The sequence below is a fragment of the Mustela erminea genome, chromosome 9 (assembly GCF_009829155.1).
Source record: "Mustela erminea isolate mMusErm1 chromosome 9, mMusErm1.Pri, whole genome shotgun sequence".
NCBI lineage: Eukaryota > Metazoa > Chordata > Mammalia > Carnivora > Mustelidae > Mustela > Mustela erminea.
Genome location: NC_045622.1, coordinates 59,341,225 through 59,364,231, shown reverse-complemented (window position 1 = coordinate 59,364,231; position 23,007 = coordinate 59,341,225). Strand labels below are relative to the sequence as shown.

General features: G+C 37.5%; 2 protein-coding genes and 1 pseudogene across 2 annotated transcripts; 2 read left to right on the top strand and 1 right to left on the bottom strand.

The window, feature by feature from the left end:
• The first annotated feature begins 4,728 nt into the window (after positions 1 to 4,728).
• On the top strand, positions 4,729 to 5,694 carry LOC116599786 (olfactory receptor 51A4-like). The gene has a single exon (XM_032359761.1). It carries the CDS (start codon positions 4,729 to 4,731, stop codon positions 5,692 to 5,694), a length of 966 nt encoding a protein of 321 aa, XP_032215652.1.
• A 4,167-nt stretch (positions 5,695 to 9,861) lies between these two features.
• LOC116599785 lies at positions 9,862 to 20,078 on the top strand (annotated as a pseudogene).
• Positions 20,079 to 21,834: 1,756 nt separating this feature from the next.
• LOC116599784 (olfactory receptor 51G2-like) lies at positions 21,835 to 22,791 on the bottom strand. Its single transcript, XM_032359760.1, has one exon. It carries the CDS (start codon positions 22,789 to 22,791, stop codon positions 21,835 to 21,837), a length of 957 nt encoding a protein of 318 aa, XP_032215651.1.
• Positions 22,792 to 23,007: the final 216 nt, after the last annotated feature.

Genomic DNA, 23,007 nt, shown 5'->3' with positions numbered 1-23,007 from the left:
GGTACCATTCTAGTCATTGTGAATGAAGTAGGAAATAAAGACTATAAATTTGAAAGGAGAGGAAAATGTTACAACCACAGAAAAGACATAGTGAACTTTAAAAAGAGAAAATGACTTAAAACTAATAGCCTTACAGGAAGAAAAGGGGGAAGACCCAAAACTTTTAATAATACTATACTAACTCACACTAACATAAGTGATTAAAACAAAACAAAACAAAACAAAAACAAAAACAACACTGTAGCACTACAATGTTGAGAAATAATATAATCATGGACATTTACAATAATGATATTGAAAGAGTGTCCAACCCTCAACTCCCCCCACCAAAATAGTAAAAAATTATGGTTCAAAATGATTCACTTCAAAAAATGATCTAAACTAAGTCTGGATACAAAAGGTCATCTATCAGGAAAAATCATTTCTTATAGAAAGAGCTTATTGCATGTTTGTGGTGAATAGCAGAGATAAAACTGGTTTCATGCTGGAATGTGTGCTTAATTACAGGGACTCTGGAGCATTGAGAAAAGCAGGCATGGTACATCATTGCTTCCAAGTGATTTGTTTTTTGTTACATTTCATGTGTAGCACATTGAAATGACTGTCTCTTGAGGATATTTTGATTATCTCCCTCTGGCACCTTACATCTCAGATCTTCTACTTGTGACATTAAATAACTCCAGTATTTGGCAAATACATGTATCAGAGTCTTCTAACATCTTCTGAAAAACCATTCTCTGTGCCAAGGAAGGCGAGTCTCAGAAGAGAATTATACTGCTCAGCTCACATTCTCAGTCCATGTGAAGATGCAGGCTGCATGGTGAGGAGTTTGTACCACACATAAAAAGAACTGTTGAATGTATGTTCTTTAAGAGAAAAGAGATGAGGGACACCTGGCTGGCTCAGTCGAGGAGCATGAGACTCTTGATCTCTGGGTTATGAGTTTGAGCCCCATGTGGCATGTAGAGATTATTTAAATAAATAAAACTTTAAAAAGAGAAGAACAAAGATGAGGAACTGGCTTTAGGAGTTGCTTCATCAAAGTTTCCCATAGATTCAAAATGAAAGTCATGGAAGCTCAGTGCCTTTAGAAAGGAAATCAGAAGGAAAGGTTGGGAAAAGATGAGAGTAGTCACCTAATTGAGGATTAAGGAGCTAAGAATTGTGTTATGGAGTTCAAGGTTAACAAATGGGGATTCATAGTATATAAGTGAGAGACCAATGTTTGGTTTGGGGCTCTGGGGGGAAGGCCAGAGAAGTGATACATCTTAAAGGAACTTTTAGAAGGTTGAAGGTGGTGCATATATATAATTGGTAATTAAATGTCTTTGGCTCTCTAGAAATAACCTGCAGGATATCTTTCTGGTTAGAGGAGGAGGAGGAGGAGGAGGAGGAGAATTTAAAAATTCAACCACAGTTGAATGGAACTCTAGCACAAGGATAACTGGAAATTGAGCAGGCTGATAAATACCAGAGTGAATATTCTCCATCTGATTGTCACCTGTCTTGCTACTCTTCAGTTCTAAATGAGACTTTATGAGGAGTATGACTCCCAGAACATTTTGTACAGCAGAATTTAAAAGGGAGCATGAATTCCTGGTGAGTTTTTAATCTTCACTAGGGATTAACACATTTATGTTACAGTAAGAATCTTTAAACAAGTAATTTATTTGTTTAAACAAAGCTTACTATGATCCTTCTATGTCTAAAGAGTATTGGGCTCTCCTTACTCCTATATGTGAAGGGTGCAGTCCTAATCTTAAAGGTGTTTAAAATCAAATTCTATAAGGAAAATTCAGTTGGAAGATAATATAAAATCATATGATATAAATGTCAGCCACTGGGAGAAAAATACATTCTGTAAGACTGTAAAGGCTTGAGGAATTCTTGTAATATGAAATAGTCATGAGAAAACTTTATAGGGGCATGTGGGTGGCTCAGTTGGTTAAGCATCTGTTTTTGGCTAAGGTCACAATACAGGGTCCTGGGATCCTAGGGTCCCATGCTCAGCAGGGACCCATGCTCAGATCTCCCTCTGCCCCTCCCCCTGGTCATGCTTGTGTACTCTCTTTCTTTTAAATAAATAAATAAATAAATATTTTTTAAAAAGAGAAGAATATTTTATATATTGTTGGATATAGACTGGCTTTTAATCAATGAATTTAATTACCATCAGTGGAGGTAAAGCAAGATCAGATTTGAGATCCTATCAGAAAGTGTACAGATATTGTGATGTTGAAATGAGTGAGTCATATGTGGTAGAATTAATCCACCAATCTGACTAGAGTGGAGAGTGACTAGAAAAAAAAAATTAGTTGAAATAAAAGACGTTCTCATGGAACAGGGTAGAAATAAGGACACTAGAAGTATTAAAACTGAAATAGCCACCAACAGGACTAAGTATATACTTGAGTTTTACACTGGTGGTGCAGTCATGTTGATGGTGGCATGGATGCTGGTGCCGGTAATGCTAGAGGCTCAGTGCCAAAATCAGAAGGGAAAAATGTGTATAAAGGAGAAGAGAGTGAATTCCAAGATATTCTGCAGCATAAAGCAAACGGAGTAAAGACGGTTAATACATGTGTGTATGACCCTGTAGTGTATGTATTTATGTATGTTTAAATGAGGTCCATTGTGTAAGTCAAAAGTTTATGTCCCAGGCCTCGGTTTGGTGTGATGCAATGTGTAGAGCTACTGTGAGTGTGTGGTGTCTTCAGACGTCCTTTCTATTATGAACTATGAGTTTTCCCCTCCTCTTCCACCTCTTTCTCCTTCTCTTTCTTGACTCATGTCAAAGAAGACTCAGATATTTCATATGTACAGATGAAAAAATATGTATAAAGCTTAGTATTCTAATCTCCAAAGAAGTCTGTCTCCGTATTAGGGTCTCTCCTTATGAGGGATTGACTCACTCCTTCAGCTAAAAAGACATGCTTTAGGAATGCTTTTTACTTGGCATTCTATGAAAGAATGTAGTAGGGTATAGTAGACATTCACTGCCAAGAATATGAGAATAAGGGATTGAACAAACATAGGTCTATATATCAACACATGGAAATGTATGTATTGTGATTCATCTGAGATCCGCTTTTCAAAAATATATTTGCTTCTTTAAAAAGATAACTTTGCTTATGTTGCCATGTTTTTTAAACAGCATAGTACTGATTTTGGCTGAGGGTAAATAAAGCCTGGTCTCTTATTCCAATCCTCCCTGTCTCTAGCTTTCTTCCTGAAAAGGAATCCATTAATCTCCATTTAGTTTCTCTTCTGCTGTTTTAATTTTGTCATACTTTTAAATAATATGACTTTACAAAATACATTGTATTTTGATTTCATGTTCTTCAAGACAGAGTTTACGTTAGTTATATACTTACCCTCTTCTCCAGTCTCACTTATCTGAATGCATTTACATCACTATTTTGTTTCTGTTTGCAATCTTAAACAAAACACTGAAATCTAAGTGTATTCAACCAATCATATATAATCTCTTCCTGCCCTTCTTTGTAAGATAAAGACATAAGTGTTAAGACCATTTCCTCCAATTATGTTATTTTTGTTTGTTTGAATATAATTGACACAGTGTTAAGTTTCAGCTATACCACATAGTGATTTGACAAGTCTGCTATGCTGAGCTCACCACAAGTGTAGCTTTCATCTGTCACCATATACTGTTACGATACCATTGACTATATTTCCTATGACTTTTATTCCCATGACTTACTCATTCCATAACTGGAAACCTGTATCTCCCACTCCCCTTAACCCATTTTTCACATCCCCCCACTCCCCTCTGCCATTAGTTTGTTCTCTGTCTTTATAGTTCTGGTTCTGTTTTTTTGTTTATTTATTTTTTTGTAAGTTCCACATCAATTATGCTATTTTTAAGATATTTCCTAAAGTATTGGTATCTAGGGACGCCTGAGTGGCTCAGTGGGTATTGGTATCTATTGCCTAATTAATTATGTCTGTGTTTTCAAGTAAACATACTTCAAATTTTATTCAGGAAATTGTTAAAAAAAAGAAATTATTTGTTAATGTTTGAACTATTCTAGCACTAGCTAAGATGTAATGACAGTATCCACTTTAATGATTTTATCACTCATGTTTTGAAAAATCAGCATATGATTTTAAAAATCAACACAGAAATTAATTGTAAAAATAAATGATGTCACATGAAGTTTTTTTTTTTTTTTAGATGATTTGCAGTTTATGTTTCCATGCTTAATTTCTACAGGTAAAACTAACAGGAAAAATGACCAGGTTTCCAGATGCCTGAGTATTTATAGGTATGATGTTGATCTGGAGAAAGTGGAGGAGTTTCTTTTGGGGTTCCAGCTTAAGTAATTGAAAATAAAAGTAGATGCAAACAAATAAATTTAAAAAAATACACTTCTGAAAATAAAATTTTTCTAAGCATTGAGATAAAAAAGAAAATCATGTACTTAATTTTCATTGTCACTTGATCAATGATTGGAGTGTTCTAGGCCAAAGGAATGCTAATAGATCTTCCATTTTAATACTAGGTATCCATTGTCCTCATTCCAGATAGTTATTCAGATAAACTGGGAAACATTTTAAGGGTTAATTCTTTGATATCTAAGGATGCCTAGGATTAGTGCTGTCCCAGAGAAGCTGGGTGCACTATGTCCTCCTATCTTAAAATCTATGTTTTTCTCCCAATAGAAACACCTAGAACCTGATTTGGGCTGGTTCCCAAGAAATATCCTTATGGAACTTGTAAATGGTAGCTGGTTCCAGCCACCCACTCTCCTTCTAACAGGCATTCCTGGACTGGAGGCTGTGCAAATATGGATCTCTATCCCACTGTGTGTCATGTATCTAACTGCCCTCCTGGGGAACTGCATCATCCTCTTTGTTATCAAAACCACGTCCAGCCTTCATGAGCCTCAATACATCTTCCTATCTATGCTGGCAACCACAGATGTAGGTCTGTCTTTATCAACTCTACCTACAGTACTCAGGGTCTTCCTCCTGAATCGCAGAGAAATTGAGTTCCATTCTTGTCTAACACAAATGTTCTTCATTCATACTTTCTCCTCCATGGAGTCAGCCATCCTGTTGGCCATGGCCTTTGACCGATTTGTAGCTATTCGCAACCCACTGCGCTACACTGTGATCTTAACCTCTCCTCGAATTATTGGGATCGGAATTGCAGCCGTGGTTAGGGGTGTGATGTTGATGGTACCCTTGCCAATCCTTCTCAAGAAATTGTCTTTCTGCAAAGATGTTGTTCTATCACATTGTTACTGCTACCATCCTGATGTTATGAAGCTGGCCTGTGGCCCCATCAGAATCAACATCATCTACGGATTGTCCCTTGTCCTCTGCTCCTTCGGAGTTGACTCTGTGCTCATTGTCATTTCATACATACTTATTTTGAAAACAGTGCTGGGTATTGCCTCAGAAGATGGTCAGCTCAAGGCACTTAATACTTGTGTGTCCCACATTTTCACTGTCTGTATCTTTTATGTGCCACTCATTGTGCTGGCTCTAATTCACAGATTCGGTACATTCACATCTCCTGTTCTCCATGTCACCATGGCCAATCTCTTTCTCTTTTTGACCCCTGTCCTTAATCCCTTGGTTTATAGCTTAAAAACCAAACAGATAAGATCTGTAATACACAAGGTATTCAAGGGCAGGGGAAACTTGCTGTTGTCAAGGGTGGCTTAGTGAAAATGATACCCTGACTCTCTCTTCCTCTTTCAACTGTCTGTTTTCCAAGAACGGTTTTGGGAGAATGGATGTATTTCCTTCTTGTCTGACAAAAAGATGGTAGTATTTGAGTTATTGTCTTGAGCCAATTTATTATTATTGTTTTGATCTAATCTATCATCCATTAATGTGTTGCATGAAAGAGCTTATTGAAATAATTTTTATGTCTCTCTGCTATTTAAATGTTTAAGTTTAAATAATTAAGTGATTTACAATTAAATGTAAGATAAAGGCCAAGTTATTACATATTTTAGAAACTTTTCCATTTTTTTATCCTTACCTTTCTCTCCAACCTCAATTCTGATTACATGATGCTCCTTTCTTCAAATTGGGTGATTCAATATATTTTTATACTTGTATACCAGCCCTCATAAGACTCTAAACATTTACCAATGCTTGGCTTGCAATTGCAATACCAACATGGAACAGAAATTGTTCTGTTATGAGTGTTTCCAACATTTCAGTGGCACTTTCCTTTTCCCCTCAATATAACCCATTAATAATTTTATTATACTACAGCACAATTTTACTTCATAACTATATTCTTCAATTTAGAATTATTGTGGAAAAGCATTGTGCTGCTTTATACTAAATCTTTGGTATATACCTATACACTGGCACAGTAAATCCCAACTATTTTCTTTTAATAAATGAAGAAATATTTGTGAGCATAGGTAATCGCACTTGGCAACCATGACTCTTTCCTGCTAACATAACTATTGATTAATGACCCTCCCCCTCTAAACAATCAGGAGTCAGGTCTGTTGTCTTTGCCATTTCATTGTCAGTACCTTGTGAAATATCTATACTATAAATTATAATAAATGTGTATTGCTGAATAAATTAATAAATATGTCAGAGATGTCTTTGGTAATATGTAATACCTGTAGAAGTACTATATTTACACATTAATGTATATAAATGTATGATATTTACACATTAAAATGAAACTATAAAACAAGTGAAAGAAATCTTTAAAACACTGTATTATGGAAGGAAGAAAGGAAACTGAATTATTGGATATCTTCCTCAAGCTCCAAACTTTTAATTACATTACCAAAATGAGCCTCATTTAAACCAAAGGAGATGAGTTTTACTAGCTCCATTTTAGTGAAAAGAAATTGTTTAGTGAAAACAATTTGTTAGTATCTGCCTAATAAAAATGATTAGACCTAGGATTAAATGCCACAAGATATTATATAAAGAACACATAAAGTTTACTAAATCCAACTTTTTTCTGCCACATGTAAGACGTAAAGATATGCAGACACATAGGTGTCATTGAACACCATTTATTTCATTGTAGTATTTTTTTTAGATTTTATTTATTTATTTGACAGATAGAGAGCACAAGTAGGCAGAGGCAGAGAGAGAGAGAAGAGGAAGCAGGCTCCCTACTGTGCAGAAAGCCGGATGTAGGGCTCAATCCTAGGACCCTAGGATCGTGACCTGAGCCGAAGGCAGAGGCTTTAACCCACTGAGTCACCCAGACACCCCTAATTGTAGTATTTTAACCTGATTATATCTGTATTCATGTTCACTTACACTAGATAAGCCAAGAGTTCCCTAATTCCAGAAACATTTGTCTTGCTCACAAATACACTATTTTTCTTATCAAGTTATGTCTGCATGAAATATACAGTGCCCAAGAAAGCTGCTCACTGTAAAACTAGGATTTAAACTCACATCTGTCTGTGCTCCTTCAAATGTCTATGCTCTCAACTCCACCACATATTTCATGCCTGAAAAACCTGACCTCTAAGAAGAACATTGCCAAAATGTATAGCTTTACCACACTGTGAAATGTGATTGTATGTGGAGGTCAGTATGTTTATATTTTTATTTTGCTTTCACTTAAAAAAAAAACCACTGGAATATTCAATTCAAAAAACTGAGGTTATCCATATTTCAATCCCCTTTTTATTACATACCCTAGATTTGAAAGAGGTCTGATTCACACTCAAAGAACAAAGTCAACTTCAGGATTCCTTCCTCTCATACATTCTTGAGTTGCTCTCTGTTCCAGAATTTAGAGATACTCTCGTCCTGTCCATGCAATGTGATTTCTCTGACTTATTACACTGATTCTATATTAAATTATTTGAAACCAGCAGATCTAGCTAAGGTGATATTTCTGCCTTTGGTACTGAAGGCTTAATTTGTCTTATTGTCTGATGAAACTTTTAGCAGTGTAAGTGATAGTAGTAGGAATATCTTGAAAAGTGGGGCTGCGGTTCCTCTCCCAAAACCCCATATCTGTGTTTCCTTAGCACAGCTAGGCCAGGTCTTCTCCATTTGGCAGTCAGGGAATACATTTTGGAAATATATTTGGGAATACACATGGGAATATACTTCTCCATTTAACAACCAGGGAATATGGAGAACAGTTTTACTATTTGAAGATGGAAGGCTTATTGTCCAGTGAATGATCAAGTAGGGAGTCTGAGGACAGGCTCAGAGGAGACATAATAACAATTGCTCTGAAGACATGTGAAAATAAATAACTGTGTATTTATGTGAAAAAGTTGAAAATAGAGATGCTCTATGACCCAGAAATTGCAATACTGGATATCTACCCTAAAGATACAAATGTAGTGATCCAAAGGGCCATGTGCACCTGAAAGTGTATAGCCTCAATTTCCACAATAGCCAAACTATGGAAAGAACCTAGATGTCCATCAACAGATGAATGGATCAAGAAGCAGTGGTGTATATATATACAATGGAATACTATGCAGCCATCAAAAGAAATGAAATTTTGCCATTTGCAACAACGTGGATGGAACTAGAGGGTATTATGCTGAGTGAAATAAGTCAGTCAGAGAAAGACAATTATCATATGATCTCTCTGATATCAGGAAATTGAGAAGCAAAGTGGGGGGTTCAGGGGGTAGGGAAGGAAAAAATGAAACAAGATGGGATTGGGAGGGAGAAAAACCATATGAGACTCTTAATCTCACAAAACAAACTGGGGGTTGCCGGGGGAGGGGAGTATAGAGAGGGTATGTGCTGTAGTGAGTGCTGTGAAGTGTATAAGTCTGACGATTCACAGACCTGTATCCCTGGGGCAAATAATACATTATATGTTAATAAAAAAAAATTTTTTAAAGGGAGATGTCTTAATTGTTTTCTTATTCCTTCATTCACTGGGCTACCAACTCCATAGTAGTGGGTATTTTTCTTTCTTTTATTCATAAGTGGATTCCTAGTGTCTGCATTTGAGCCCATGGAAATAAATATGTATTGCCTGAATTTAGCAAATTCCTTTATGTCTACCAAAATGTGTATTTAGACTTCATGCCTATACTTTGCTTGTCTCAAATATGTGACAGTGTTTTCACATTATGAATATGATTCATACTGACATTGTGAAAGAAGGTGCTTGAAATACAGATTTTTGACTAAAAATAATAAATTCTAATTCTTTGTCCTTATATTCTTCTAATCATTCACACACACACACACACACACACACACACACGAAGACACAACATTAAATTGTCAACCAAGAAAAAATGTAGGACTTAAATGAAAGGAAAGCATTTATTTGAAGCCTTAGAATTATAATTGTGATTTGGGCAACCCAAACTGTGTCCTCCTGGGAAACAAAAGTCAAAGGTTTTTTAAGACAAAGGGAATGCCTATTATACATTGTTTACAAGGAATTTTGATTGTTGTTGAAGGCAGAAAACTGATTTCTGCTAATAGCAAGTTGTAGCACACCTTTCAGCTGAGTCCTTGGGGTATTCTGGTTTGAACCAGTTCAGAAGTTCATGGCGTATCTCCTCAATGAACTCCTGCTTCTATTTTAAACTCCCTGATGTAAGTCACAGCATTATATTTCACCTCTCATAAAATCTTACTATGGATCTAGCTATATCCATGCCCTGTTCACAGTAGGAATTTTTGCTACAAATGACTCTGTACCAGGGCAATTGGAGGGGCATTTTGCTGAGCTGGTTATTTTTGCTGTTCACTTCTCAATTCCTGATCTCATTTCCGCAGGGATTCTGTAATCTCCTAAAACACCATACACCTGATCAGTCCTCAAGGGAGGTGGAAGAGACAGAAGGCCTTTTACTGCCTTTTAGCTGTTCCACCCAGCAGAGTAAATGGGTCCTGTAGATGCCGCTGTCTTTCCAAGGTGCCTTGGCCCCAAATATGACTGAGGACGTTTTTGGATGGACAACTGAAAACAGTAAGTTATTACAGCTCAAGATGGGTATAGGCTGGTTAAAGCTAGAAATAAAAACCCAGTGGCTGAATTTAAGGTAACCAAACCATTAAGATTGCCAACTCTCTTTTGTTTATCTGCATTAGCCTTTACCATTCATTCCTTCCCATAGCCTGAAGTAAAGACTCCCCATTATCCATTATCTCTTTCTGAAACACTTTTTTTTTCCTCTGATGGTTAAGTCCCTAACGTGGCAAGACCTAAGTTAAATAATTTTCCTAAATTATCTAATTGTTAAATGTCATAGTTTATAATAGCACTATTTTTCCTCTCTTGTGAAAGTGTAACAGAATATAATCTACTTTGTTTTGTTAGAATATTTGAAGAGAATATATGGGATGAGATTTGCCAGTACCTTTTCCTTATTACTCTTCACATCTGATCTGTGGAGTTGTTTAACAACCAGTAAAACATCTCCCCATCTCAATCCAGGAGTAATTCAGAGAGACCATTGCTCTGTAGCCCTACACTGACTTGCAAAAATAGTAAGATTCCATACCTGAGCAGCTCCTTCCTTGTCAGGCTTGTTCAGATTGAGCATATGATGCACCATGGAGTTTCTGAAAGCACAGGTATCTTTATTAATTTTTTATTTTTTTTTTTTTAAATTTGAGACAGAGAGAGGGAAAAAGAATCTCAGGCAGACTCCAACTAAGTGCAGAGCCTGGTGGGGGCTGGTTCTAAGGACTGTGAGATTATGACCTGAGCCAAAATCAAGAGTCAGCTGCTTAACTGACTGAGCTACCCAGACATCCCAGAAAGCATAGGTATGTTGTGGAAACTGGACTGGATCCTGGCGGAAGAATCAAGTGGCACTCAGAGACTTTGGAGGATCAAAGGTTTATTTAACACCAGTGGGCTCAGATGAGGTCATTCTCCAAAGGTCTGAGCCCCGAGCACAAGCAGGGAGGGGGATTTATACCTTTCTACTTCTGCATACTTGGTACTTCCGGCACTTTTGGCACATGCGAGAAATGGGGTAGGAAAGAAGAACCTCGAAGGGTTTTGAGACAGGAACTGGAATTCCCTTGTTGGTATGGTCAGCCATCTTAGAGTACAGTTTTTCCCTATCATTTCCCCCTTTGATGCCCCTTTAAACACCTAGTTTAGAGGGCATTATTTTCATCTATTATGATGGCCCTGCAAGGCTAGTATTTGGGCAATGGCTCACCTGATAACATTGTTTTCTATGATCTTAGCAATCCATCTTAAGGTTCCTAAGGCTGCCCAATAAGCAATAACAATAAAAAGTTTCTGGGAGAAAGTCCAGTCAGAAGGGGGAGCAAGGTGAGGGTGTCAGTGTCATGTCAACAATACCCAGGGACCACTGTGAACAGATATCCATCAGTCAGTGGGGTCTCATCAAAGGTGGAGCCAGAGCAGGTCTGTAGGATCTGGTTGGGCTTTCCACTGATGTGATTCATCCAACTGGTTAGAGCCTTCTTTACTCTAGAGTAGTGGACTCATTCAGTGACACCTAAGACCCTGAGGGCAGTAAGGATGGTTAGAACAACAGCATGGGGCCCTGTTCAGCATGGTTTGAGGGGGTCCTTTCTAAAGTTTCTGGGCAGATGTGCCTTTGAGTTTTACCCAGGGCTTGGAGGTATTGGGACACTTCTAAGTTTCCGATCTGTTTGAGGTCTCCTCTAAGTCTACTTACTACAGGGAAGTGGCTAGCCAGAGAGAGTTTGAGGTGAATTATAGCTGCAGCAATCTTTTAAATCCAGTTGACTAGAATAAACACTATCAATGACCTCCAACAGTTTTTCTCTGTACGACATTCAGGTCCAGACAAAAGGGTAGCTGGATTTAAAGTCTGACAGGTTTGGGGTATTATTTCAGGCATATCTATCAATATAACCTGGTATTTAATAAGTTGGCCTCCATTAAGAGCTTTGCGGCTCTTTCTAGCAGGAACACTGTTGTATGCTTAGAAAGGCTTTGTTTACAATTGTATCTCAATAGAGGTGGTTTCTAGGATAAATATAACTGAAAAATACCATTAAGCTCTTTGTTTGAGGTATTAACATTCTAATTACAAAGGATCACTGGCAAGTAGGAGAAAACTTGTCTCAGGAGATAAGGCTATCCCCAAGTGCATTACCCAACCAATCATAAAGTGGAATTATCCATTATCTCCACAAGTTAACCATATGGAGTGGTGTATGCTCTCCTTTTAGAGAATGATTTCCTTATTCCAGCCAAACAGAACTGGTCAAGGTGTTAAGTTACACAACTGTTGGGGAATCAGTTCCATTCTCCAGCTGTTTAATCATGTGCCATGGGATCCTGTTATTATCCCCACAGAATATTAAACAAGAAGATTGTCTAAATGAGTTATTGTGTAACTTCTCTGAAGTTTACCTCAAGTTGTCTAGGTTAGGTAAACAACATTAAAAGACAATCAAATCAAGAATCCACAAGGTGTGTTACTAAAACATAATTTTTCTCTCTAAAATAACCCTCATTTCCAGAGATGGCCAAATCAGGGCTAATTTATCTGAAAAACAAGTCCAGTTTTAACAAACTTGTCCAAATTATTTACATAAACTCATCAAGAATAGTGAGTGATCATATACAGTTGCTGGAACTTCTTATAAGGAATCTCTAGGTTGAACTTTTAGTAGCCTCTCCAGACCAGAAGCTAAGCCACTTACTTGCCATTAGACATGCCTATAATAACTCTTGATTTAGGTGAATTCCTCTTCCTGCACATGCCAGGAAGTGACATTGTTTACTTACCTAGTGAGGCTGCTGGGAACTCTGTAAGCAAGGTATCAGGCCAACAGTTCCAAAGGGTTTTATGGCTCCAAGTTTCATAAAGTCAACCTTAGTTCCTTTAAGCTGTCTGGTAATATCTGAGTCTATGCATGTCTTTCTTAAATATGACATTCCAGTCAAAGCCTTGGTAAAATAACCCATGTTTCCAATGGTGTCCTGTTACAAGGAGAACAGATTTTTATTGAACTTATGCAAATGACTGATTGCCATGGAAGAAAGAATACTTACTGAGACCTTTTGAGTTTTAGAGGGTTCATATAGAGAGAAAAGTTGAATGCTTTGATTTGTTTACAAATAAATATTTTTGCATTTCTATATGTCACAGATAACTTAAGTAAATTTTTCTTTACTGTGGAAGAGCAAACATTAGAGAGCCAGCAATGTTTCAAACAAGAGTCACAACATTATAATCTTTTAATTCATTTAGTATGCAGCTTTACTTAGTTCTGGAAATTCCCACTTCAGTTTTAGGACTTTCAAGATATTGAATACCTGTATTTGTTCTGAAAGTCCTTTTCAGGACTAAGGTGAAACTCATTTTACAAAAGAATAAAATTATAAATGACAAAACTCAGAATAGGTATGGTAAAAGAGCTGATGAAATGAGAGTTTATAATTTAGCTGGCAAGGAAATCAGGTTATTTCAGTGACACATAACACTTCAATAATTAAATATCAAGTGATGACATTATCAAAACATTAAAACTTTAGGAAATGTATAGAACCTCTAGAATCCTTATAGCATTTACCCAAATGTAACCCAAGGTTTATCATTTGTTTAGCAATACTTCCTGAGTAACTTAGCATACCAAGGAAAGCCTAATGAGTTAAAGAGATTTCATTTACAATTTAAATCTTGTCAACATTTGCTAAAATATTAGAAAGTTTTAAAGCACATGTCTAAATATAATTAGGGATGTTAAATAACTCATATAGGCAAAATGTGGAAAATGGTTTTCTGGACAGGCAAAGAGGAAACAGCTGTTTACATTTTCTTCTTAACAGCAGAACAATTAACCTAAGAAAACTTTGTCCTTTTGAGCAGAGAGAAAACCAGCTTCCTATACCAGTGTCTTTTTAAAATTCATTTCAATCTTAGTCCACTTAAAATTCGTTTTCTGAAATTTCCCTTCACAAACCTTCTACAACTTTCCTTTACATTTAGGTTTTGTCCCAAGCCATTTCCTTCTAAACAACCATCTCATTTAGGACAAAATTACCTCTTTTTCTTCAACAAAATGCATTCCCATTCCTTATATCTTTCTTGCATATCTCCTACTTTTCCATATACAGAGTTGTTTCCCTTATTTTTATCAGTCATTGTTACAGTTAGCAGAATTTTGTACTCTTAGAAACACCTTAATATCTAGTGATGGCTAAGTATTAATCATTTGTGAACTGTTACAACAGAATTCTTTGAATGGCAAATTTATGAATCAGTTAAGCACAAGACATGTTTGCCAACAGATTCAAATATTCTTAGTTTCTTTGCAGTAAGAAGTCAAAAGCACAAACCTACATCCAGCACTTAGTGCTTTAGCACTTTGTCCTATTTGGAAAAGACCTAGATGTCCAACAAATTTAATTCCATCTGTCATCCAAGGAAAATTTTAAACCTTCAGATTACCAAAGACTTTGAAAGCTATCTCAACACTTTACCCATGAAAATTTTGAGACAATTAACCATCAGTTTAGTCATTTCTTTGCTAACAAATTTCAACAAGTAACAAGAGCTTATTTGACCTTCAGTAAACCTTGATAGAAGTTTCACATTTACTGCTGATAAGTTAAAAGACATGTTTATCTTAATTAAGACAACAAACATAACTTAGTGTAAATACTGACTTACATTCTATCTGAGCCCACTCCACTTTCAAGACACAGGTAGGGAAATCTGGAGTGGGAGGTGTTAGGTCCAGGGGGTGCTCTCCTTGCTCCTTGACAGTGAAGAGAGGAGGAGCCATGGTGCGGGAGGCACTAAGGATGGTCTAGAGCCCAGTTATGTAGGCCATATCCAAGTTGGTCCAGAAACAGAAGAAGGGGAGAGAGAAGAAACAAAGTGCTGCCAGAAGGTAGAGAAAGGGTTCCTGGCTTTTAAAGCTTGTCAGCTCCAACAGAGGAGCAGATGCCATGCTTTCCCACTAACAAGGGAAAGGGGTTAGGCAGTCCACATGGGGCCAGAGAAGACAGGGAGTTTCCCTGAAACAAAGGGATCTTTGGCAGCTGTTTGGGAATATTTCTTAAAGTCCCCATCCTGAAAGACACCTGGATGCCTCTTAGCCTTAGTGACTCCATATAAACCCCAGACTGGCACTCCAAAGGGGCTCTCCTTAGACCCCATGAGGTCACCACAGAAGTGGGTTAGGGCCAGTCAGACCCTATGGGCTTCTGAGGACCCTAAGGTTGCCCGCCCATGGAGTCACAGACTCAGGCCGCCTGACAAATCAGGTCAAACTGCACATTCACTCATGCATTCACACTGAAGTTATTATAGTCCCCGCCCCGACCCCCCCCCCCCCAGCCTCAGGAGGTCCTGACCTGTAGAATTCCTTCCAGAAACTCCTTCCTGTCCCCCCTTATGGTGGGGGGAGAGGGGTCCTGACCTGAAGGACCTCCCCCTTGAAAGCGAAGCAAATAGAGACGCCTGGGCCCCAGCCCTCCTGTCCACTGCTCTCCACCACCTCTCTTGAGGCAGAAAAAGACCAAATGGCCAAGAAAAGATAAGAAGTTCACGGGGATGACCCAGCACTCTCCCAAGATACCTCCACACAGATCACACTTCCACATAAAGGGGGCCAATCGGCCTGAGAGACTGCGAAAAACATTCCACCACCATCCTCCGTCACTGGCGATCACAAAAACTCACCCCTAACCCTGCAGGGCACCCAACCAGCCAGGGAAAACAAAGGTGTGCTCTCTCAGATTTCTGTGTGACACTTGAATTTCCTCAGTCACTTCAGATTTTCCTCATTTTTCCTATGAGACCTCTAAGAGGTGTCTGGGAGGTGATCAGTCTCCCCTTCCACCCTCAGGGATGGGCCTTACTGGGTCCTGGGGCCCCAGGCCTAACTGGAATCCGGTGTAAGAAAATAATAAATGTATTATTTTTATTAAAGTATATCAATACATAGAAATAATAAAAGATGCATTATAAACATGGATACAAAATAAGTAGGTCAAATGTTACTTTAAAAAGTATATATTTTATTTTTAAAAGTATATCAATGGAAAAAAATGTTTGTTAACTTTTAATGCCATTATACATATTGTAAGAATTAAAAACTTTTACATCTTCTTGTTTAAATTCTTAAATAACTACAGAATGGCTAAATATGTTCAGGATCCTTTGTGCATAAAAATCAACTATTTATAGTTACCTAGCAAGCCAAATACATTTGACCTTTGAACAAAACAAGTTTAAACTACACAGGTCCTCTTACATGCAGATTTTTTTTGCAGGACAGTCCTGTGAGTGTATTTCCTTTTCATTATGATTTTAATAAAAATTTCTTTGCTCTAAATTACTTTGTTTTAAGTATACAGTATATAATGCATATAATACAGAACATGTGTTCATCAGCTTTTTTCATTATGGGTAAGGCTTCTATATTCCATAGTAGGCGCTTAGTAGTTTTGAGGGAGTCAAAAGTTATACATGGATTTTTGACTATGTGGAGGGTTAATGCCCTCAACCCCTGGATTGTTCAAGGATCAACTAGAATTTATTGTGCTGTATTTCTGTTGTTTTATAACATACTGTGGTCTCACTTATAAAGGTGTTAATTTATTAGCTCACTGAGTAATACTCTGGGGGGAAAAACATATTAACATGTTCAATAATATCTCAGTTTTCTATTATTTGGCTTGTCATTGTCCACAAAAATCTGGGTTACAATGCCTGCTTCTTTAGTTCTCCTTTATAAATTTCCTTTTTTTTTTTTTTACTCCACTTATTAATTATACAAAATTTCTATCATTGTTTCTTTTGTTTAAATGTTTTATTTCTATTTTTTTAAACAGGAAGCATGATTAATAAAATGTATATTGATATAGGAAATGGGTTGAAAATGGTTCTTAGCCTATATCAATTGATTCTTAAATAAGTCACTTCTACTTACTGTGTCTCCATCACTTCCTAAAATGACAGGGAACTCTGTTGTGCTGATCTTCTAGGGTCCTGGAGATAAATTCTTGTGACTTTAAAAGAGCCAGTGGCGGGTCGCCTGGGTGGCTCAGTGGGTTAAAGCCTCTGCCTTTGGCTCAGGTCATGATCCCAGCATCCTGGGATAGAGCCCTGCATTGGACTCTCTGCTCAGCGGGGAGCCTTTTTCCTCCTCTCTCTCTGCTTGCCTCTCTGCCTATTTGTGATCTAGTCTGTCAAATAAATAAATAAAATCTTAAAAAAAAAAAAAACCAGTAGCTATAGCCATTAAAACTATAGATTTATGTTATATAACCTTACACAACAACTCATAAACAGCAACTGTTGGTTTATACTGACACACTGTTTTCCAAAGTGCTATGAAAGGATTCTCATGGCTGTGCTGACAATGGAAATATGTTAAGATAGCTTGGTGTTCTGGATGCCAAGTTTTTTGTTATTTATTTAAGCGTACTGTGTCCTCTGTTGATTATGGCCTGCCCCAAGTAATTGTAATTCATTTATTTGGTTCTCATTTTATTTATAGATATATTTTATACCACTATTATATCATCACATATATATTTTCTTACTTGTTCTTATTTATCACACTCACCAAACATTGGCTTATCGGTGATTAGAAATCTATCTTAAGGGGCGCCTGGGTGGCTCAGTGGGTTAAGCCACTGCCTTTGGCTCAGGTCATGATCTCAGGGTCCTGGGATAGAGTCCCACATTGGACTCTCAGCTCAGCAGGGAGCCTGTTTCCCTCTCCCTCTCTTTCTGCCTGCCTCTCTGCCTACTTGTGATCTCTGTCAAATAAATAAATAAAACCTTTAAAAAAAATCTATCTTAATAAACTTTGTATCCCCAAATGTCATAATGTATATTTATTGCAGTATTTGAGAATATTTAATTTGAGTACCAAAAAACAAAAAACAAACAAACAAAAAAACCCCAGGAAAACAAATGGAGCAGATGAAGGTCATGTGATGTAATAAACATAGATAAGGAATAAACTGAGAAGTAGCTTATAAGATATAGGCATCATTCACCAATTATGGTAAATACAAATAATAGATAAGTTGTAAGAGATGTTAAAGAACATATTAAGGAGGTCATGTATTTTGATGAGCACTGGGTCTTATGTGCAACTAATGAATCATTGAACGCTACATTAAAAATTGGCTAACTGAACATAATAAAAAATTTTTAAAAAAGAACATACAAAAGATCAAATATATGGAATATGTGATAGAATAAGCAAAAATGTTACTTATAGACAAGAAAGAAAAAAAGGTCATGAGACATAATATGTCATGTCCAAAATGGTGGCTGGTTAGTACCTAAATCACCACTTTTTAATGACATCCCTTGTAGTTTCATTCTGGTCACACTTATTCTTAGAACAAGAAATACAGGTAAAATTCATAGATGCTTAGCATTCTTATTGATAAGTTAGAGCTGTGGCCATGCATACATGCTGCTGTATGACTGATAAAGTGTAGGTTGGCCCCAGGTACCTTTCATCTTTGGGGTTCTCTTGCTCAGACTTCATCTCTGGTCTTCCTAATGCCATCAGCAGAGGGACAGAGCAGAGTAGTATTGCATAATCCAGCATTCAGATACTGCAGGGCCTTCTCCCCACTTGTACACTATTTTAAGTGTCTTAACCAATGCCCTCTCTGTTCTCCCACTTCTCACCGTGTATTTTAAATTGACTAAGTTAACCAGGTGATTTGTGACTCTTAATTTGTTCTGTGAACGTTTTTGTTCAAAACTTGCTTAGTTTTTCTGGTAGTGTATTTGGACACTATCAATGTGTCAATAATATATATGTGCCCACAATATAGAAGTTATAAATCACTTAAAAATTACTGACATAGGCTTTTTCTTTGTTTGTTTGTTTCCAAAGATTTTATTTATTTGACAGAGAGAGACATAGTGAGAGGGAATACAAACAGGGGGAGTAGGAGAAGGAGAAGCAGGCTTCCAACTGAGCAGGGAGCCTAGTGCAGGACTTGATGATCCCAGGACCCTGAGATCCTGACCTGAGTAGAAGGCAGATGCTTAATGACTGAGCCACCGTGGCACCCCTGACATGGGCTATTTGAATTAAACCAAATTCTACTCTATTCAATTTGCTTTGCATGCAACAGATACTTAGCTTGCTTCTGCCTCTAGACTCTCTTGAACCATTGAATGAACTCGAATTAATTTACCACTTGATTTCCCTACACTTGTTCTTTTTTTTAGGTTTAAGATCAGGTCTACGTTCAATGGCACCTACTACCAGCCACCCTTCTTCCTTCTTTCAGGAATTCCAGGGCTAGAGGAGTCTCACATCTGGATCTCCACCCCCCTGGGCATCATATATATAATTGCCATCCTTGGAAACAGCATCATTATTCACATAATAAACAAGAATCCCAGCCTTCTCAAGCCTCAATATGTGTTATTGTCCCTGTTGGCAGCCACTGACATAGACATATCAGCGTCTACAGTGCATACTGCACTTAATGTCTTTCTTCTCAACCACAGAAGCATTGAGTTCCATGGTTGTCTGGCTCACATACTCTTCATCCACACTTTCTCTTCTATGGAGTCAGCCATCCTGCTGGCCATGGCTTTTGACCACTTTGTTGCCTTATGCAACTCTCTGTGCTACACTGCTATTCTGACTCATTCCTGCATTACTCAGATGGGATTGGCTGCTGTGGCTCAAGGAGTGGCACTGATGGCTCCCTTGTCCATCCTGCTCAAATGGCTTCCCTTCTGTAGGAACATCATCTTATCCCACTCATTCTGCTTCTGCCCTGACGTGATGAAGCTAGCTTGTGAATCCATTCGTGTAAATATCATTTATGGGCTGGCATTGGTTCTCTGCTACTTTGGTATTTCTTTCTTTATTTCTTTATTGTTCTGTCTTATACTTTGATCTTAAAGATAGTTCTGGGCATTGCTTCCAGGGAAGGACAATTTAAGACATTCATGAGTCTCCCATATTGTCACTGTCCTCATTTTCTATGTTCCACTTATTGCCTTAGCCCTGATCCACAGGGCTCTCTCCCCCATGTCAAGATGTCCAGAATTTTCCTTTTCCTCACACCTGTCCTTAACCCTCTGGTTTACAGTGTGAAAACAAAACAGATTAGAAGGGCACTATGTAGATTGTGCTCAAGGTAGGATGATGCAACAGAGTGGGATCACTTTGAGGGCATGACTGGAAGGTACTGGGGATATTGAAAAAAAAAAAAAAGACCATGTGGGCTGAGGCACTTTCTTTGGTACATCTCTATATGGTTTTACCATAATATTTCTAGAAATATAATAATATTCCCTTCTAGTTTGAAATATTAGAAGAAAGATTCCTAAAGCTCCTTTCACCTTCACTTATATTTCTCATTTCTGATGTTTACATCACTTACCTATGAGCTCATTTCTATCCGAACAACCCTACAGATACTTCTATTTGAGACTCCCTCTTAGATAGCTATATGGCTAAAATCTGATCCAAAATAAAATATTTATATTGTTATACAGACATTTATTATCTTTGAGGTGTTTGAGATTTTATAGAGGGAAATATTCCAAATGAGAGAAAGGAAGGTTTAGTTTCATAATTTTTATTGAAATCTGTTCATATTTTATAATTCTTTGAAACCTTGCCAATATAAGTTCCGTATAACACAAAAATTCAGTGAAAGATTAAGGCAAAAATACAGCAAAGCAGGTATGTAAAATCTACCATTTATGTAATGTATACTTGATTTTCCTAGGTTGTATGAATTTAGATTTCATATTTAGTTGAATATATAAGTATAGAGTGCTTAAGCTAAAATCAAGACTCTGCAACTTATCTGTTATATATCCAGGGATCATAGTGACCCCGATTCTTATGCCTCAGTGTTCCCATCAGTGAAAAGAAGTTAATACTGTTATCTACTTTGTAAGGACATTATAAGAAGAAATGTGATAATTTATTTAATGTGTTTATAACAATATCAGACATATTGCAAATGTTCAATAAACGTTAACCACTTTATTGTAGGTCAAAAATATGGTAGAAGATAAAGACCAAGCCAGGATTTAAACAAAAATCCAAAAGAATAAAGGCTTCTATGATTCAGATGGTGATATCAAAGGTGACCAGAAAATGAAGGGGGGGAATCAGAGAGGGAGATGAACCATGAGAGCCTGTGGACTCCAAGAAACAAATTGAGAGTTTTAGAGGGGAAAAACAAACCGAGAAACCAACTGAAGTTTTATTCCTTCAGCAGTCAGAATGTAACCTTATTTATTCTCAGTATGAAATAGAAAATAAGATCTAAATAAAGTATGAATTCTGAATAAGTAAGCAAGAGGAGTAACAATAACCATTTCTCAGATCCTTATATATTATTCTTTGCAGACAGCTCCTTTATCTTTTATTAAGAGTCAGAATGTTCAGACATTAGACAGTATCTGGCTACAAGTAGAAGACAGATAATAAGCATATATAGTCATAAATTTATCTTCAATTTTGAATTTTCACACTTCAATTTAAACAACATTGGCAGTCAAGAATCAGGTGACATCCTGTTTTCGGCTATAAAATTAATCCTTCATTGATCTTTTAAAACCCAGAGTTAGACTCCTCAATTTAGCACATGGGGTAATATGATTTTCATCTGACTTGTACACCAAATACATTGGGTTCCTGATGCCATTTCTCCATACCACTACCAAACAATCATCATTCATGACCACAGTTATGATCATTTATTCAAGCATTCTGCTCACTCTCCCTCCTTAGTTAAGCTGGGTATTTCTTGAGGGGAAAACCAAAGTATTTTTTTTTTAATTTTTTAATTAACGGTACCTTGCATACTACTTGGCACACACTAGTTCTTGAATTGCATTTTTTAACTGGTCACTCTTTCTGATAATAGAAAAAACTCATTCATTCCCCAGCAATAACACGTTGCACCCAAAATCGCTTGCGTAAGGCAGCCTGGATCTGCTGGGATTTGAGACTATATACAAGAGGGTTGAGCAGCGGTGTCATGAGGAGGTAGGCATTACTCATGGTGGTATACAGAATAGGAGAAGCATTCCGGGTATAGCGATGCAGCACTGCTAAGCTGATGAGGGGCAGGTAAAACACAAGCACCGTGCATATGTGACAGGCACAGGTGTGCAGCGATCTCCAGTTTCTGTCCTGAGTCTTTAGCTTCATAATAGTGCCCAATATTTTTATGTATGAAGTTATGATGAAGACCACATCCACTGCAAATGTGCAGAGTACAAAAACCAATCCATAGGCACTACTGAAAGAGACATCCCCACAGGCCAGGTTCAGCACATCTGGGTAGTAGCAATAAGAGTGTGAGAGGATATTAGCCCCACAGAAAGGAAAGGTCTTAAGGAAAAAAGGCAGAGGAGCCAGCAGAGTGGCACCTCGTATGAGGGCAGCCCCACTAAGGCAGGCAACAGTAGAGTGGGTAAGGATCCTGGTGTAGTTTAGTGGAGCACAGATAGCTACCAAACGGTCGAAAGCCATGGCCACCAGAACACCTGATTCTACTGAGGAGAGGGTGTGGATGAAGAACATTTGAGTTAGGCAGGCATCCAGGCCAACATGGCGGGCATCAAACCAGAAGACAGCCAAGACACTAGGCATTGTGGACAATGAAAGGCCTAGATCAGTAAGGGCAAGCACAGCCAAAAAATAGAACTGAGGTTCATGAAGATTCTGCTCTGCTGTTACTAGGATAAGAAGAAGAGCATTACCCACAAGGGCTATGAGGTACAGGACACAGAAGGGGATGGAGATCCATATATGTGCAGCCTCCAGACCAGGAATACCAATGAAGGAGAAAGTGGGCCAAGTAGAGGCAGTACTATTAAAAGCCAACATGATAGGATGTATGTAGGACGATAGTCCAAGGTGCTTGCAAACCTGTAAAGGAGAAACAATGTGTCAGGAAATTTGAAAGCCAAATTTAAAGTAATTAATGCATAGAATGATCAAATTAAGATATGGAGAACTCAAAATTGAGTTTGTATTTTTAGCTTCATAATTATTTCTTTTGGTGTGTGGTTGGCAACTACGTACATGGAAAGATGTTCACCG

Coding starts and splice junctions, on each gene's coding strand:
- LOC116599786 (XM_032359761.1), top strand. CDS start 4,729: ATGGAACTTGTAAATGGTAGCTGGTTCCAGCCACCCACTCTCCTTCTA.
- LOC116599784 (XM_032359760.1), bottom strand. CDS start 22,791: ATGTTGGCTTTTAATAGTACTGCCTCTACTTGGCCCACTTTCTCCTTC.